This window comes from Molothrus ater, chromosome 5 (assembly GCF_012460135.2).
Source record: "Molothrus ater isolate BHLD 08-10-18 breed brown headed cowbird chromosome 5, BPBGC_Mater_1.1, whole genome shotgun sequence".
In the NCBI taxonomy this organism is placed as follows: domain Eukaryota; kingdom Metazoa; phylum Chordata; class Aves; order Passeriformes; family Icteridae; genus Molothrus; species Molothrus ater.
In genome coordinates this window covers 38,273,767-38,293,506 of record NC_050482.2, presented here as the reverse complement: position 1 = coordinate 38,293,506, position 19,740 = coordinate 38,273,767, and the positions used below count along the sequence as shown (strand labels likewise).

The following is a 19,740-nucleotide window of genomic DNA, read 5'->3' as shown; positions in this document are numbered from 1 at the left end:
GAGGCTGCTGACCTCTCCTGCTGCTGCAGTGGGTCTTGCCATGGCACTGGCACAGGAGTCAGCACTCAGGCAGGGTCCAGGAGGGGATGTTGCTGGCTGGATTGTGATTGCCACACTGCTCAGCTGTGACAGCATATGCTCAGCATTCAGAGCCAGAAAAGGACATGATGCTGTCCTTGCACACTCTGAGCAGCCAGCAGCCTTCTGGGGAGTGAGGGGATGGACAAGTGAAATGTGTCAGGCAGAGCAGGGGAGCTAAACTGAGTGTCAACGGGAACAGCAGAGAACGTACAAGAAAGGCAAAAGAAGAAGAAGGGATGTGCTAAATGGCATAAGGGCAGAGAGGGGAGTGAACAAAATGCTGAAGGAGTGAAAGAACCTGTGACAGTGACAGGAAGTGTTTTCTTATCTATGAAAGGATCCAAGCAGAAAAAAAAAAAGGCTAAAACCTCAATGCTTGGAGTTCTCTGACAAAATGCCTTCCTTTCTTTGGAAATGGCAGTCCTCAGAGCAAGTTGCAAAGTCTGCCTCAACAAAGCTACCATCGCCAGTGCAGTCTAAACAGACTGTTAATGACTCTGTATTAACAAAAAGCTGGATCCATATAGAAATAACCTTTGCAGTAACATCCTCGATGTGAATGTGCTGGAAATAATTTCAGTAAAAGCTTATCTAAAAAATACCACTGGGAAGAAATTCTCCATACTTTCATTCTAGAAGGAATAGGTGGTTTTGCTCATATTATCTGGAACAGATCAGAGCAATGTCTGCTTTGTCCCCTCCTCCTGCCACACATCTTAGCAATTTTTACCCCATCATCAACTTTAGGACATGTTCCTCCATGGGAGCTGAGGGTAGTGTGGGTATTCATAGTGAGGGATGCCAGGATACCCTATCCACTTGGGCTGTAGGAGCTTCCAGGAGAGTGAGAGCCTGAATCCCTGCAATAGGCATCTTTGTCTCTGTGGCAAGAACCTTCATGCTCTGGATCCTGAACAAAACTTCACCAGAGCTGCAGATCTCTGCATTTCCCTTCTGAAGCATCTGCCTGGGGAACTGGCAGGAAACAAGGACAAAATATTCTCTGCTTGTGGTACATCCAGAGTCTATTTACTCTGACATTCTTTGGTGCACCATTTTGGCTTCAAAGGACAGCCTTGTTAGTTGGAAACCTCCTGACCAGCTGTGGTCTAATGTTCAACTAGCAGGTCTGCTAATAACACTGAGGGGTCAGAATTCATAGACATAAATAGGCAAATGAACCAGAACTCCTTTTCTCTTTAACCTGCTCCCTCAGAGGAAGGACAAGAACAGCACTCAGCATAACTGAGCAAATATGGAGGATTATACAGATATAGGTGAAATTTCTGTGCATCATAGTATGTCCCCAAGAATTAGGCAGATTGCTTCAATATAACAGCCCTTAATATTTGTTCTAAAGTTCATGCTGAATTTCAGTCTTACATTTTACATTCTAAGGAGTTCTGCTTAGTTCAGACCCCACCCTCACCAATGTCTTTGACACCTGGTAAGAAAATGTTATGATTAGTTAAGAAAGTTACCTGACTTATCAAGGACTGGTAACAGCTGAATGATAGTGATACTTTTTCCATACGAACCACTTCTTCCAGCATGCCCTGTAACATCATGCTATAGCTTGTCTGTCTTTCCCTAGGTGGAGTAACCTCTCTGTTGTCTTGTAGCTAAAAATAGGCAGTTAGGCTTTATTGCCAGCAGCTGCTCCACTCCAGAAAAAGAGGAGGCCTGCCTCCATTCTGATTACCATCATGGTCTGCAGGTTTTATTCAACACTACAATTGGCAAAATGGCAAACCACTGAATAGTGTGCCTAAGCATGCAATTACATTATAATTCTTGATTGTAATACTCTGCACAGTTGCTACAATGTTCAGCTGAATCTTGAAGCAGTTGGCTGACCATCTTATTCTCTGAAGATGATGGTTTATGGAGGAATAAATTGCAGGCACTGAAGTTGAAATTAGGGAAGCACTTCACATGCTTAACCCTATATTCAGAACAGAAATTAAAGAACATGACTTACACAGAATACATAGCAAGACTAAGCATGTTATTTAACCCCAGAGACCCTTAAGCTAGAGATGAAATTTACTGTGTGTGGATGTAGTTTGTTAAACAAGCTGGTAGATTGATACAAGATAATAACCAGCTCTCAAACAAGCAGTATAATTTTATACTTGGAAACGTAATTTGTTTTTACAAGAAAATTACTTATAAAGTATTTGAGACACACTGACTCTACAAAAGCAGTAATACAAAGACATTAAGTAGTAATGAGTAATTACTAATGAGAAAAAAAGGTTTTCTTATATAGCTTTTATGTTTCTTATTTCCTCTTGATGAAAAATACATTTACATTGTAATGTTAGTTAAGATGAAAATTCTGTCTCCAGTGTGACTTTGCACAGCCACAATCAAGAGTCAGCACCATTAGTTCAAAACAGTGCCACTAGCTTGATCCAGGGACAGGGATCAAAACAGGGACAGAGTACACTAAAGATCATGGCAGTTACATGAAAAGTGTGTTAATGATGGAGCTAAATTATTCATTCTGCCAACAAACTATGTCTGGTAGCTCAGGAACTGCTGTACAGAAGCCATATGTCTTTCTGGCATGTGGCCTGCATGAGTGGAAAAGCTTACCTGCACTGAAGACTCAGTTTTCAGACTGTGTGTGCCACAGCACAACGTATCTAAGGTGTATTGAATTATCAGTGCTAAAATACAATGAACTAATTTAAATTACTTTTTCATTCACTAAGTCCTTGGGCTTTCATTGTACAGGTAACACATATTTTGTCTGCTCCTTTGTTCTGTCAGAGCCATCCATATATGGCAGGATAAAATTATTAGTGCTCATTATGTGTCACCACATAAATGCTTTATTTTGTTACCAGGTGTCTTTTCTTCCAGGTATGGCATCTAATTTTCAAGATGCATATAAGTTTCCTAAATTGTATAATCTAATTTAACAAAAACTGTTGGAAAAACAAGTGAATGCACTAACAAAGGTGAAACATAATTTCATTTATGAAATTTTTTATTTATAACATGATTATTCAGTGTGCTCTCTCATTGCTATTTATCAGCATTTGTTTAAGGTTGCAATTGAAGAAAGAATAGTAAATGCAGTTTAGTGTATGAAGGCAAGGTCACATGGCCTTGGCATTAGTTAATTTATCTTTCACGACAGATTCTAGTTTCTGCTACTAGTATTATTACCAGAATTACATTTCTCCCATGACAGTGCATCTGGAGCTCTTGCCTTGCCAAACTTAGTAGTAGCATTTAATTTGTGTGATATTATTCAGTTATCAAGAAAAAGCATGTGCTGAGAAACACTGTAGTTAGTTAATGATAGCATAAAAAATGAGCTCTTCTAAGCAAGAGCAATGTCTCAAGTACTTTGCTAAAAACACTTCTTTCTGAGGCTGCATTATCCCATTCCTGTCATGGGAACCTGGCATTCACCAAGCGGGTCTCCAGATGAAGGTTAATAGGTAGATATGCTGAGACAGGAGACCTGAAACAATTAAATTAACAATTAAATTTCATACATTTTCCCTTAAGTAATGGCAGCTGGACAACGTGCAAAGACTGCAGCACTGAATTATAGGAAAGGCACACTGAGATCACCCTAGTCTAGTCCTTTTTCTGTGGAAGATAATCTCTACATAAGTAATTTTCAGCAGAAAGAAATCTAATCTATCCTTGGAGACCTACACTGATGGAGAAGCCATGTAATTCCCCATGTATTTCCCATAATATTATATACACGTGACTTTGTATGCTTATACCCATATTAACTGAAGTACAAATATGCCCATGGCAGGAGGAGCTGTAAACAATGTAGCTGTAAACAGGAAAGCTTCATGAAAGGTCCTATCAGGATTGAACAGGGCTCTGCTCTTGACGAAACATATCTTATTACCTTTATGTACAAACTGAAAAACACAGTAAAATGACAATGCAGGTTTTGGAAAATATGGAAGCTGCCAAAGCTGTTAATTAGACAGATGATAACTGTAAAGAATTAATCATTTAGTAGGGTGGGCTGATTTTAATATCCTGTTTTAATACAGATAAATTTGCACTCATATATCTAAGGAAGAAAGAGCACAGTTTATATTGACAGGATTGGACTAAGTATTTCAAAGTGATAGAACATGAAAAGAAGTCAGGGTCTTGGTAGATAATTAACTGAACATGAGTTTGCAGTGGGATGATGCAATTAGAGAGTGAATGTCAGCCCTGAAGCCTAAGCAGGGAAAATATGAAGTGGGAGTAAGAAGGTGATATTAGCTCTGTTTATAGCAAATGTAAAACCATGACAGGAATGCTGTGTGCAACTCTCATACCCACATTTCAGAATGGACTCTCTGATAAACCACATAAAGTCCTGCAATAAACATACTAAGGCCTGAAAGGCATGGCTTATTGTGAAAAGCTAGGAGCGAGCAAGCTGCCTGTCTTATCTAAAACACAAGCAAAGAATACTATTGTAAAAGGTGTTTGTGATTGTGACTTTCTTTTTCGTATAAGAAGAAAGGGCATAAAAAAGGACAGTATGGGATATTATTCTCTTGAAAAAGTGTTATGTAAGATTTAACTGCAAATCTTAAAAAAACCCCTTAAAAAACCCAAATCACCCAGTGAATAATTACCCATATCTTTAATGAGGTGATGAATCTTCTACTCTGTACCAATATGTCTAAAGGTCTTTCCTGGGATATTGCACTTCCAGGAGAAATTACAGACCAGCTGCTGAGACTTACAGCTGAGGTGCTGCAACTTGTAGGAGCATAATGATCTCTTCCAACCTCAAAGTCTATGATTAGGTAACTAAGACAATTATACTTTCTTTGTTTGAATTCTATCAAATAATATTGATGTATACCTGCTGAGGAAGTAGTCCTTAGATCTTTGAGTTTCAAAATAAGGCATTATACTTCACCGGTTTTGGATAGATTTTTTTCACTAAAATAAATAGGCCTGTATTTTAAAATAATCCTGAGAATGGGGAGATTGTGAAGTTTTTTTCTGAATGGCATAACCTGTTCCCACCAAGGAAACAGCCATTCAAAAATCCTGCTGAATCACTGGAACTAGAAACAGTACTTAATTTTGTCTCTACAGAGATTAGTTGTGCTGAATACAGAAAAATCACATCCTTCAGTCATTTTGTTTTCATATTCATACATTTGAAAGAATATCTGTTAAGTAGTCCTGACTGCAAAAACATCAGACTGTGTTTTCAATAAATAATTCCACTTTAATGGCAAAGTAATAATTTAGACAGATACAGTGTGCACACCTGCAAAAAAAATATATGCAAGCTGGTTTACAAGCTAGAGGAACAACAAACCAATAGAAAATACATCATCCAGTTAAGTCCGATGACACCAAATACTTATTATTAGGGTTTTACAAAGACTACAAAAATTTTCAGATGATTTATTTCACTGTTTCTGTCTATTTACAAGATATGTTACATCAAAAATGTACAAAATATAAAATGTGTACAGACAAATGTTTCACAAACAATTTCTGAGTTGTAAACTAGGTGGACTCACTGAGATGTATTGCAGGAAGTTTTGTATATGTAATATTGTGTGTTTGTGAGCTAAATATGGCAGGAAAAGATTTGCAGGTTTGCTCAGAGCACAGGTACAAGAAAGAGCAGCTTTGCTTTAGTTCTTTGAGTCAGTCAAGGTGTATGAACTGACATTTTGCATCAGAAACGGATCCAGGTTTGGGGGGCACGATGTTGGTCAGACTGAATCCTACGTGCATAAATTCAGAGTTTTATTAGGGCAATAGCACCGTGTAGGAACCTCTAGATTCAGTGATGCAGCTCAGTGCCATTTGGAAACTGCATTGATTTCTTTAAGTTACAGCAGGCGGCCACGGGGTGGCCACGAGGAGTGAATAGCACCAGATACACATCCCGAAGGTAACATCCATGGAGGTGTACAGTATGTGACTACACAATGCCAGAGCCCTTGGGTACCTTCTGGCTCACGTGCACCTATTTTAACCATGGCTCTGGTGGTAAAAGAGTGTTTCCGGTTACTCTGAGCAGTCCAGATGCAGTCTGCTTGTAGCCTGCCGTGACATATGAATTTCAAACATTTTCAGACTTTTCCCCCCAAAATGTATTGGTTTCATACAGATATTGAAACGTGCTAACTGTGGCATTGATAGCTCCTGCATAGTCGTAACAACTGTTAAGTACAGGACAAACACACCGGGTAATAACAGCTTTTAGGTTTTGCATTCTGTATTTGTTTGCAACATACAAGAAATCTCAGCAAGTGAAACATCTCTTAACACCAACAGAATAAAATACAATATTTTTGTTTGTTTGCTCTTGATTTGATTTGTGCAAGGCTTTTTTTTCTTTTTTTTTTTTCTTTTTCTCTATATTTACAATACCCACCCAGTAGACTGTGCAAAACCAACCCACTTTTACAGTATAAACTCTTCCTCTTCCACAGTGGACATCACTGCTTCAGTGTTCTTTTATGCTGAATTCTTCATGTACAACTATAGCAATCAAAACAACATGCTGAAACTAGAAAAAGGAAAAAAAAAAAAACAAACCCATATATTTGTGCTCATGCTGCATCAAGTGCATCCAGCTCTGCTGGATAAGTATTCAAAACATCTATCCTCCCATAAATTCCATTCCATGGGACCAAATGGATTTGAGCCGATTTTGTCAGCATTTAAGTGGCAGTGAAAGTGGGTTTGGGTTCCTTGTGTACTTCTGAGGGTAGGCAGAGAAATATATTCACAAGATAAAAATATTATATAGCAACTGTTCTTTCTCGTATCCATTACTTTAAAAAATCATGATATACAGATATGAGGCTACTATGTTAACTGATGTTTTCTCATTAGTAAATGAAGAAAAAAACAGTGTAAATTACCAATGGTTTAGGAATTAAACCAACTGTAAAACTGTTCTAGAAATCTGTTTTAAGGCAGTGAGACAGCACCATAAGAAATGTTCCTTCTTTCACTGAAAAGGCTCAAACAAATGAAGCCCTAAAAAGCCTTTAATCAGTGTTGGTTAGTAATTGGTAGAAAACTGTTGTTAAGGAGTGGGCAGGCGGTTAAAAAAGACCCTTGTGGTAAAAATAACTTTATAAAATCTGTGACTTGTGTACTAAAAACTTTATGGAGCGCATCACCGTGACCATGGCAGTTAGAATTAAATTGGCACTTATCCAGCATATCACAGTCATGTTTTCTGGTGATTGCACAATACTGTTTGTGCTTTCTGAGTTACTATCATCTTTTACTCCTTTTGGAATGGGCAGTAGTGTATAACACAAACACCACTGCCGTCCTGTGACCAGCACCATGTGGCACAACAGAGGTTAGAAGATAATTAGAAGACTGCATTGTTCATGCAGCAGCTCAGGATAAACTAAAGGAAAAAAAATCCAAAGAAGTTTCGCTGTAAACTTGTACAGAGAAACACAGAGAGACAGAGAGAGAGAAAGAGGATAAGGGAAAAAAAATATTCCAGTTTGGCTAACACGTGTGCAATCTGCTCAGATGCCCTTGGTCTAGGGCACTTTCCAGTTGACAAATGGAGTCTCACTCGGCTCCATAGGTATTGAAATGCCTTGAAATTAAACTAATTCAAGCTTTCCACTTCAATATTTCTTCCTGACTTTGCAGAGTTAGGTCTCCTGCCTCCCTACAACACACCGTTCTTACTGAGAGACCTCAGTGTGCTGCTTTAATACTGGCAGTGGTCTAGTGGAAACAGATTTTACCATCATCCCACAGCAAGATTTGTCCCTTTCAGAGAGTTGATTCAAGGGATGAATCCAAAATGTCATCATGGTGGCTGGTGCTATCACTGTCACAGCTCTGTGCGCTCGAATAGTTGGCTGCCTCTTGAAGCCTCATTAGCATATTCATCTGAAAGAAGAAAGCAATGTTTACATAATCTCGTCTCATTTAAAACTGCAGTGACCGTGTTAAAACTTAATTAAGCTCCCCTGCCGTATGAGGTGTGCTGGTACCTAGAGGAGGGACCGTACAAAAGGATTTCAGAAAGGGCAGGGTGTTAGCAGCTCTTACTGGCACTCTTTCCATTGCCTTCTGATTTTAAATAGAAGTTTAAAGGTCCAAAGAGGGATACAAATGGAGCTGCCTGATAACTCTCTTTAATTCAGGGGTGAGGCCAGCTGCAGCTGCAACACCGGCAGAGGAAGGAAGCCATATCTCAGCTGGACATCTGCGCCCATATTTGGAGACAGTCAAGCTTCCAGAAAATTTTTGGATGGTTTAGATGCATTACACTGGAAAAGCAACTGAAAACATAATCACAGTAACATAAATGAGCCCCATCTGCTGTTGGGGGGCTGCCCTTAGGAGCAAAACAGCAACAGATTCTCCTACCCAGGAGGGTAGAGCCCACCATAATTTAGGTATTAATAGTACCTGAAAACCATCTAAAAATAATCAAATAGCAGCATTAAGATCCAGAAAATTACTTGGATGCTTGATGCTTGACTATATAATGGTCAGGATTTTATTTATAAAGCATCCACTTCTGCCAGCATGCTAAGGACTGCAAGCAATGTCAAGAGTACTTCAGTGTTTTTCAAGGAACAAATTCACTGCTGTTATAAAAAGCAGGCAAAGAAAAGTCAAAGCCAAAGATGTACTCCTAGCAATTTGTGTTTTAAGCCCCTATTTCCAATTTGTTCAGAAATCCTTATTTCTCTGTGCTTTCAACTTGCATGGTGAAGTTTTTCTTGGCACTGAAGAGTGTTCAACATTTTTGCGTAGTTTTGCTGAAGCTTTAACACGTATCCATGCTTGTGAACACAGGATACCTGCAGTGGGTGTTCAATACAACCTGCATGAGACGTGTCCTGTTGCCGCAAGGGCAGGGTCTGTCCACCCATGAGCTCCACTGGAGGTGGGGGCAAACCCTCCAGTCACAACTTTCAAGCTTCTGATATTTACTCAGGTAGAGATGCTGATCCCCAAGTGCAGGGAGCAGGGGTGAGTGGAAACTGAACTCAGGCTGCCCATAGACTGAGTTTTCACCACACTGGAGATTATGCTGTGCTGGAAGCCTGTCCAACACACTCACTGGAAGCTCAAATCATATGGTCAAAATATCACCTGGAAGCTTATGGAATGGAAGATAAGTTCAAATAAGATGATTTTCTACACTTCTTCAGGACACTGTCTGTTTTTGAACATGAAACACTGAGGCTGAGGAACCATTTTCTTAACACAGTTAAGAGTTCAGTGCATTTTTCTCTGAGAAATTCCCTTTTCCAAGGGCTGCCTATTCTAGAAATATAGAATTCTCTAAAATGGTATTTTGAATTGTGATAAAGGCAGTCCACAGAGAAAGCACTACAAAAGAATAGCAGCTCAACATATGCATTTTAATAGTCCATGATCAGAGGAGGCAATGGTAAACCTGAATGTCTGCGATCATATTTAAATAAAACAATACTTGGCATTGAGGGAAATCAACTTCTTATCATTTAATGCCACCACACTTGCATTCCTTCTGCATTAAGACTATTACACAATCATCAGTTGACTTGAAATATTATGAGAAATGGGAGGATGGATAATTTCTATTTTCACTAAATTCTCTATGATAGGTAAGTTAGATAATGTGAATATTGCAGTCCTTCATTTGTATAATGTAGATGCAAAATTGCCTGATGAATAAAGATGTTTTCATGATAAAATTGATTAATAAGCTGCTGAAGAGTGGCTCCCAAACAATATAATGATGAAGACCTGATACATGGTACCAGATACATCTGGGCAGATGGGAAGTACAAACAATGTAAGGACATATTAACGTGTTGGTGATACATGCCCTCCTGCTTCCTTTCATTTTCAACATTTTCATAAATTATAGGAGGATGCATTTTAAAAGCCTATTCTGGAAGAGGTGCACAGTACTTTTTTACTGCACAGTGTACAGTTTAACATGTGAGAATCAAGTGCATACTGAATATTTGAATTCAAAAGTTTGAATCTTACCAAGGGATCCCCCTCTGTCTCAGTCTGTGGAACGTGCTTAGAGGTTGTTCCTTCTTTTGCTGATGCATAACCTTCATAACCAACATCTTCAGGCCTTAACTGAAGTAGTGATGGCCACTCATGCTGTAGAGTTGCAGAGCTCCATGGATAGGTATCAGCTACCCACTTGGAGGGATCCTCCCAGGGTGCCCTCTTACCGTACATCTACATTATGGATATAAGACATGTAAATGTTTTACAGACTTTTCAGTACCAGTTATAACAGCAGAAAAAAAAGTCATCACAAACATCAAAACCATTTTAGAAAGAGATTTGCTTTTGGATGTTCTCAGTACTCAGGTAAAATAAGACCTTAAGGAGATTGGATCATCTCCACTAATGATCCTTCAATACACAGAGTGGCTGCAAGTTGGAAAGTGCTCCATAACTAGTGACACTTGTAGACGGCACCAAGTGCTTTGATACAATGTGAAATGAGACCTCAAGGTATTTTGCTTAAGGCATATCAGGGAAATTAACACAGACCTATCAAAAGCATTCAAGTTAATTGGATTTTGTTTGAAGTGAATTAGAAGTACAGATTGTTCACTTCTCCTAGAAAAATAAGATGCTGAAGCAGACATCTGTCCACATCCTAAATGTGATAACTTTCAGAAGGTTAAGAGAAGAACCTCACAAGAGATATATTTTTCCTCACTATGAAGCATAAAATGCTTGTGACTCGGGGGGGAGGACAGAGGAAGAATGAGAATATTGTAATTTTAGGAGATCTGGTAGCATCCTCACTAAAATTCACCCCTCTCTGTATTGCTGCTCACAAGCAGCACGTTAACTTGGTAGCTGCTTTAAAGATTTCCTTTAGCTGTGACAATGATACACTGGGATGGGGAGCCATCCACCAGGGCTTTTTTTATTTCTGCTGCCTCAAACAGTTTCACACAATCCAAGGAACACCATGCTATTGGCAGGGCACACGCTCATGGAGGATATAGATGGGCTGTGCTCCTAAAAGGGAGTATAACAGGGGAGGACTTTAGTGATAAAGGCAGAAGGATGGGTTGTGCTTATCACTGCAACACCTGCTGCCAGGCACATGCTGAACGCAGAGCTTCAGGTTAGGGAGCTAAGTTCCCTGCATTAGGCACACAGATACTCGGACTTTTTCTGCCCTGCACTGAGGCTAGGCTGCTACAAAAGGGATTTGCCTAAATAAGCCAAGAGAAATGGAGGTAGCAGGCTAATTCCAGGCTGTAGCACTTCCTTTCATCTGAGATTAACAGTGACTAAATCTTTTCTGGAATGTAGAGCAAGGCTTGTAAATCCTATGTCTGACAAGTGAGTTTGCAAAGCACCTGACCAGAAAGTCAGTTTTTATCCATCTTTGGTTCCAGGAACACTTAATTATATGATATAAAAATTTCTGGTTATTATTAATAACATTATTCTATGGAAGCCATCCAAAGTAGCTGAAAGTTAGTACAGCTAATGAAACAAACATTTTTCTTCTATATGCTGCCATCTTCTGCTGCACAACTGAAGTTTCCATTTAAGCAGTTAACCTGCATGCTTGGGAAAATATGAGCATGAAGAATATCACTGCATTTTTATAGCTGGTCTAAACAAGTGCTGTTAATCTCACTGTGGCTGTTCTAGCAAATGTTTGGCAGTATTCTGCACAAGGCATAAACACTGTAATTCCCAGAGAGATAAGCAGTTTTAGGAAAGCATGAGATATTCAACAGGCAAGATTCTAAGCCTCCATTGCATCAGTATGTCACCTGTGTCAATACTGGTGACAAAGAAACTGCAGCTGCTTACACAGTTCTTTGCCTAGTCCATAACAATCCCCCCTGCACTAATATGCAGTAATATCTTTTGGTGTCATGTGTGGAAAAAATGCCTTCCCAGAAAGCATATTTTTAGAGTATATAGAATTGCTGTGCATAAACAAAAAACCAAAAAAACAAAAAAGAAAAAAAAACAAAAAAAAAACCCCCCCCCCCAAAAAAAAAAAGAAAAGAAAAGGGTGAAAGCCAATTAAAGACTGGGGGAAAAATACAAAAAAAAGAGAGACTGGATTAATGTAAATATTTAGGTTTCCTCCAAAGATGTGGAATTATCCAAAATCCTAACCTCTAGTATAATCCAGAGAGTTTTCCTCCTGGTGGAGACCTCATTGCAACCTTCCAGGGGGCTTATAAAAATGAGTGGGAACAACATTTTAATGTGGGCAGATAGTGTTAGGACAAGGGAGAATGGTTTTAAACTAAGACAGGAGAGATTTAGATTAGATGTTAGGAAGAAATTCTTTACAGTAAGGGTAGTGAGGCACTGGAAAAAGCTGCCCAGAAAAGTTGTGGATGCCCCATCCCTGGAAGTGTTCACAGCAGGAATAATAGATCTTTTAGGTTCCTTCCAATCCAAGCCTTATGAAAACATCTTTGTTCACAAACTTTTTCCCACAAATCTGTGTGCCTACATGTGTATGTAGGTGGTAGGAGCTATTTTCTGGCACCAGTGTAAAGCTCATTAACTGTTCCACTCAGGGGTAGGCTGAGACTGCCTTGACTCAGGAAGACAATCTGAGCTGAATTTAACCATGCTGGAAACTCTTTAAACAATGGAAAAAACCACCTTCCTCCAGTCATAGAGAAGAAACCCTCTTCATAAAATCCATAATAAGATATGTTACAAAGTCAAATTATACACCAGAGTAAGAGCAGGCCAAAAGGAATTTGAGTCTGCCTTCTATAACCCCTCCAAAGATTTTCCTCTTGCAATAGCATTTATACTAGGATGCACTGTTTAAAAACAGCTTGGAGAAAGCCTTTGAAAGCAATTAAAAAAATTTCTAGGAAACAAATTACATACCTGGAGTCCTTCTCTCACAGCTTCCAGAAGATACGGAACCAGGGAATAGTTCCAAAGGTCTGTGAACCACACTCTGGAGCCATCAACATCCATAGGGCAAGGGAGGAAGAGGCGGGGGCCTGAGAAGTCAAGTCGAGTATTAAAAGGGTATAACTAGGAAACAAACTGAAAATAATCTTCTCAAAATTAAAAGAGTAGTACTGGAACAAGCTCAAGTCCAGAGAATATTAAAACAGGACTACATTAAAGGAGCTAATAGTCTCTTATTAAAAATGAACTGGTGTCCCTTAGTCCAATTTTAGGGCTTGATGAACACTTACAAGTTTTATGTCAAAGCTATGTAAAAGCTGACATCTTTGCTAACAGAGTTATCTCATTAAAAGACCTCAGGTCCAAGTTTTTTATTGCTGTAATTATACTGCAGTGTGAAAACAGGAGAAAATAATTAAGCTTAGGAAAGTTACTATCGGGGTATTTTTTTAAATTTAGTTTTTAAAATAGTGATATTTTACTTGAAAGTATTTAGCAACAAAGAACTACCAGGAAATATATATACTCTCTCATTAAACTTTCAATTTTCCTTTAAAGCTTGCTGACAACTAGACAAATTCCCACACCTATGCTGTACTTCCAACTGAGACATGGAAACTTAAAATAATAATAATATATTCTTCACAAATCCCTAAAATGCTCCGCCTGCATCCTTATTTCAAACCATTCCAGCAGTGGACTCACCAATGGTTACATCTGAAGAGCTGTGTGTTTCTAGGAAGCTGTTGAGATGATGCCATGTTTTGGGGATCCAGTCAATGATTTTCATAAGCTCATTGTTGCGTATGCTCTTTTCTATTTCAGTTTCAATCAGTTTCCTTCTCAGGTATCTTCCTAAGAAACCTTTAACAGGCTCTGTGTGATTAGCACATAGCACCCACCTAGGTAGAAGAGATAAATGTCAAGCAGCAATGAATAGCAAATACATTATTTCCTCTTAAACATATAGATGAAAGTAATGTCATAGAGTCTCATTATTCATCAAGTATAGCACTGCTCCAATGAACCTCATTTCTGCTCACTGTTTCAATGCAGGCATTTCAGGTTCCAGCAGGAATTCAAGACACTGCTGAAGACAAAAGAATTGCAGGAATGCAATCATCTTCAGCAACTTGCTAGAGGTGCCAGACAGTGTCATATTTCTTTTACCATTCCCCAACACAATACAGAGACCCATCAATAGAGGACAGATGCTGAAACTGAAATGCTTTACTGTGATGAGACACAAGATCAATATTTGCCAAAGAACTGGGCTCAGAAGTAGGGAGCTGTGCAAACGCGGCCACAGTAAATACAGAGTGAATGTACCTGAAATTGTGATGCACCTCCAGATTTGGTGAAGAAGAAACTCCTTGGTTCATGGTTCCAATAATATAGGGACTGGAATTATAAAAGCAGTAGGATTTTTTTGAGGGAGAATTCATTAAAATATTCAGAGTACATTCCTTCTTACTATCTGTACTAGGCCAATTTCAAAAGAGTCTGGGTGTACTGTAGTCATACATTTAAAATATTTCTGAGGTACCCTTTAAAAAATGTCTATTCCTGTTTGATTTCCCTCTTGCACATATGTAGTTTACTAGTGCCCATCTGTAATGAAGAAATAAATAAAGGAACCCTGTCTTAATGTAATTCATAATTTGGCAATATGCTTAGCTTTTTAATTTCAAAAGCCAGTGAATCTCATGAGGAAGATGTAGGCAATGATTTTATGAAGGGAAGTCCCTGTGATATCACTTTTACAGCAGAAATAACCAATGTTAAAAGCCAGTAAAAGTTCTAGAAAACATTATTTTTACTCTTGCTTGAGAATAAAGGACAGTCAGCCAACTTTATACTTCTGCACTGCTGCAGGAAAACTGTGGGAAGGGAAAATCTGCTAGATTCACAGCTGCTTCTGTATGGCATGGTTTATCCCAAATTCCCCTATAACAATGTGTAAGCTGTTCTTACAGTACTAATGAGCTGGTGTGATCTGACAGGGTGCAAAGGATAACACTATAAAACAGTTAAGTGTTTAAGCACATTCTTAAATTTTGTGGTTCATTTACATCTCATTCAGAAGCATGGAAGTCATGTGAATGAAGTGAAGGAGACAGCTACTTTCTTGGCTGAAAGGGGTTAAAATTACTGAAGCACATAACGGCCTTGCAGATGGCCTATGGGGGCCTAAGTTTGCAGTGGGACATTTAATTTTGCAAAATAACAAGCAGCTTTTACTGTTTTAATTGTAAAATCTGTGTGCAAGGAGAGAGAAAAGGTACTACCTACCATTTATTGTATTTACAGTTGAGGAAACCATTGAAGATGTCACTTAGTGAACTGATGTGGTGGAGGTTATCAAGAATTATGACGACAGGGAGGTCAGCACCATTGTTGTCAGCACTGCATTGCTCAGCTAAGTTTGCTAGATATTGTCGCAGATCCTTCAGCAGAATTAATAAAAAAACCAAAAACAAAATTACAAAAAAAAGCCCCAAGCCCAGAAAAGATTAAACAATTAGACCATAGATATAATTTCACTGGAAAAAAATTCAGAAAGATAAAATGACTGATAAAGAGTTTTCCTCCTGTGGATCACTCAGCTGGATCTGCATATGCAGGAAAACATGTTGCTTGCACAGGGCAACATTAAAGCCTCATGGATTTTAGGAAAAAACAAAGGTGCTGAACACAAGGCCAATGACTGAAGCATTCTGATTTGGGAGATACATTCCGTAGAAATTTGCTGATAAAATATCTTATATCCAGAGGAATATAGATTGCAATAAAATATGCCATTTCCAATGGGCTGAGATGCTCCTAATAATTTTTGGACCTTCATTCTTATGAGTGCCACATTTATATATCAAAACCCCACCACCCCGTCACACAATTTTGGTGTATTGAACTACTCCTTTAGATATCTCCTTTCAGCACTCTCACTGAAAATCTGCCTGCCTTCTTGGAGATGCTTTATCACACCTCATAATAAAATTTGGTGTGTAAATTCTTTTTTCCTGTCAGCTGTCTGGCTGCTGTTTAGTGCAGCAGTAAAAGACAGCTTTCTACAATCCAAACATTTAATATTTTTGTCAACAGTTGCTCTTTAGAATTTGGGCTAGTCAAGTTCTACGGCTGTATCTCTCGAGGTATCTAATTTTGTCAGGGTTGGAAATGCTTAGTATTATGGACAAAGCTCCTACTGCCATTTTAACTTCTGGATCAGGGATAGCTGAATCTTTTCTTCTTTAATGGGAACATGCACCTTTTTTATTTCAAGAAAGATTTTTCTTTGCCTTTTTATGATCAGGTGTCTCTCAGAGAACATTATAGGTTTCTTCCATGGAATAGAACCATCTATATTATTCAAACACCCTTGGTAATTGACAATGTTGCTTTTTCTTTTTTTATTTTTATTACAAACTCAAAAAATTCTACATGAATTTTGATAGAAGTAAAGAAAAAGGGAAAAAAAGCCAACCAATCCAATCCAAAAGCAACAGTGAAACACCAAAACACACAGACCAAGCAATTTACTAGAAATCCAAAAGGCTCTTTTGTGGGACAATTTTCTTTACAGATGTGTATAGTATAACAATAGAACACAAACACATTCTCTGCCAAAGTAAATGGCAACACAAATCCTCTGTATAAAGACAGTGAAAAGCAGTTATTTTTGCCAGAATGGTCCTTTTGCCCCTTTGGGATCTGTATGTTCTCCCTTCTTATGTTAGCATTCATTATGTTCTGTGCAAATCAGAATGCTCCGGGCAAACCCTTTCATTTTTTTCCCCCACAGGAACCAAGTTAGGAGTACACTCAATTCAGGACAGCCAGGTGAATAGTATTATCTGTGGCTAGCACAGTAGCCCTGCTAGAAACCTGATAATCTGAGCTTTGTAAATCACTGGGAATGTGACATGATGTGTGAGGCAATTTCAGTATGGTCAGCTTCCGGACTGATGCACACCAGAAATCATGACAGTTGTATCTCCTCAGGGCTGATTAAGAAACTGAGTCCAAGACAGTAATTTCAAATCATCCCTTTGAAATCTTTGCTAACAAAGGCTGATGTTATCATCATAAACAAAAACCAAGTTACACTAGTATTACTATATAGCAAACCTTCTGATGAAGGAATTACAGACACTTCAAAAATTTAATTTACTTGGGAGTTGGACTCTGCATCTATACTTAAAGTGGGTTTCCCAAAGAGGGAAAAAATTGAGACTTCCTTGACAGTGCTTCAATGGTTTGTTTACAACAGAAAGATCTGGTCCCTGTACATCACTGGGATTAAATTCTTGTAGGAAGAAATGCTAACTGAACAGCAAAAGAGTACACCCATAAATGAATCTGTTCTACAAACTGGGCAATAGATTATGTTTTCAACTGTAACTTACCTTGCTTGACTTGTGATCTATGTTAAAAGTCGCAATTGCATCCTCAGTTTTTTTTCTGCCAGATTTAGTTATAATATATTCAGCCAGCCTGTTAGCTAAATAGGTCTTTCCTGTGCCACTGGGTCCCGACAGAATAATTCTGCGATGCTCCATCAGTAAATTAAAGTACCGTTGCGTAATTGGCTTAGGAATTAATGTGTCAAACACAAAACTGTCCAAACTGTTTTCTTCTACTCCTGGGGATAAAAGAAAAGAAAAATGGCCTGTCTTATCCTTGCTAAGGTAGTTATTTGGCCCAGCACCTGATGGCATCAGTGCTATGCCCAAAGCAAGGTAAGATAGCTATTAAATCAAATCTTCTAAATTAAACCCCTGTTAAGGACTTCTTTACTGTAGAAATCCTGGTATACTTCCACAAAAAATTAAACAGCAGTGGTGAGTTGAGATGAGTGGAAGAGATGCAACCAAAGTAAATGTGAAGAGAAGGCTCAGTGAGGCAAAGATATATGTTTCAGACATTACTGACAAAGATGACATAAAAATGGTCAAAATGACAGCCACAAGGGTTACCAGTCGTCACATCAATAAAGTTCTCCTGAAGGCCCCCTCTCCCCTCCAATAGAAAATCCCTAGAGCTCTTGAAATGTATACAATTTTTCGTGTGGAACTGAATAAAACATTAGTATTTCTCATTTTAATCTCTGTTTTGGGGTTGGATTTTCGCCACTATTCAGAAATCTGTACTTTGTCGTGATTTGGCAATCAGGCAGTGGAGGGCAGATATTCTTAGATTTCCCTCTAAAGGCTCTGATAGATATTATGCAACGTCTTACAGGCAGCTTGTGATAAATGTGCCCTCAAACTAGAGATAATACAGAAAGGTCAGGTGTAAGAAAAACAAACATAAAAGGATAGGGAACTGCAGTGAAGAACTCTGTGGTATCTGCAGAAGTATTCTTTGGGTTTTACCTTTCAGGCTCACAGTGATGACGTTATTATCTCCAACCAGATATCCACAAGGCAGTAGTTCAGGCACTTCTAGGCTATGGGCTCTAGTTACATCCCCTATACAATAGCTGGCAATGCAGTCAGAGCTTAAACCCAGGCTAGTAGTTGGATCCACTCGAAAAATATACTCCTGAAATTATACGAAAACATAAGTCATAAAAATATTTATTGAATAAAAACTATTTGGAAAACTGCCTGCAGATATAGAAAAAAGAACTGCGACACTGAGAATAAAGCTTAATAGTAGTTGATGTTAGCTATATATCAAAAAAACCTCAAACCAAAACAGAAACTTGGCAAGACAACTCAAAGAATACAGAAATTTTCTAAAGTGAAAAAGAAAATTGTAATAATACTTAAGCCAATTTTTCAGTGTCTTACCTTAAAGAGACGTCTGATTACACCATCTAAAACATCCCATTTTGTTTTTCCACTGACTCCAATTGATCCTATCAGGTATGCATGTGGCTTTTGATCCTGCAAAGAGAGATTTTTGGAAATTGGACTAAAAATGGTGCTAATTAGTTTTCTGTGAAGATTCATAATCTTCCTAAGGAAGAATAAGAATATTATTTAGAATGAGAGGTTACAACTTTGGTAATAATCTCTGCCAGAAGTAGGCACAGATTGTATTACTTTGATACATCTTTATAAAGAAGGGAATACAGAATCTTCTGCTCTTTGATTGCATCTGTGTTTTTAAAGAGATAACTAAAAGTAAAGGTTGCACTGTATTTGTAATTTTTTACAACACAGAACATGAAAACATGACAATACAACTTTTCAGCAGCAAATTCACAGTTGCACCCTAAAGAGACCAATGCATAGATCTAATTTATAATGACTTAGTGACAGCAAGTCCCAGGACATCCTACTACTAATTAAACTAAGAATTAGTAGTGTCTAAGCCACCACAAAGGCAGAAAGAGGCCAAATGGCATTATGGAGTGTGCCTGACTGTATTGAGCATGGATGACAAAAGAAAGCTGCAATCTATGGGATACTTCCCTTAAGTTCCTGGCTTAAAATACTGAAAAAAATTTGACCTACTATATGCCAGCATTTACTTGAGCTGTAGTTCTGTTCTGGGTAATGCGCTTACCTTGGCTCGACTGTAGCCTTTGTTTATGGTGACTAAAATTTTGACACTATGACCTTCTTTGTGGAGTGCTCCATCAGTGACATCATCCAACAAAATATCTACATTAAAAGAAGGGAAGTGATCAGTCTGAAAAATCACATCAATTATGTTCACATCATCAGTTCAATATTTGTTCAAAGGATTTAAAAGTTAAAAATTTGTTTAAAAAGAAAGGCTGTCATGATAACAACTTGCAATTGT

At 38.3% G+C, this 19,740-nt stretch overlaps 1 protein-coding gene across 9 annotated transcripts in view; it reads right to left on the bottom strand.

Moving 5' to 3' along the window:
- Positions 1 to 5,290: 5,290 nt before the first annotated feature.
- Positions 5,291 to 19,740, bottom strand: part of NAV3 (neuron navigator 3) — a 509,813-nt gene continuing 495,363 nt past the window's right edge. For 8 of the 9 annotated variants that reach the window (XM_036400276.2, XM_036400277.2, XM_036400270.2 and 5 more), the window contains 10 exons: positions 19,501 to 19,598; positions 18,780 to 18,875; positions 18,360 to 18,528; positions 17,391 to 17,626; positions 15,277 to 15,431; positions 14,314 to 14,385; positions 13,690 to 13,886; positions 12,955 to 13,073; positions 10,084 to 10,287; positions 5,291 to 7,977 (listed from right to left, as the gene is read on the bottom strand). In XM_036400276.2, coding sequence (XP_036256169.1) covers positions 7,858 to 7,977; positions 10,084 to 10,287; positions 12,955 to 13,073; positions 13,690 to 13,886; positions 14,314 to 14,385; positions 15,277 to 15,431; positions 17,391 to 17,626; positions 18,360 to 18,528; positions 18,780 to 18,875; positions 19,501 to 19,598 — 1,466 coding nt within the window. In that variant the 3' untranslated portion in view covers positions 5,291 to 7,857. The remainder of the gene's footprint in view (positions 7,978 to 10,083; positions 10,288 to 12,954; positions 13,074 to 13,689; positions 13,887 to 14,313; positions 14,386 to 15,276; positions 15,432 to 17,390; positions 17,627 to 18,359; positions 18,529 to 18,779; positions 18,876 to 19,500; positions 19,599 to 19,740) is intronic. The other variant, XM_036400271.2, reaches the window with a different exon arrangement.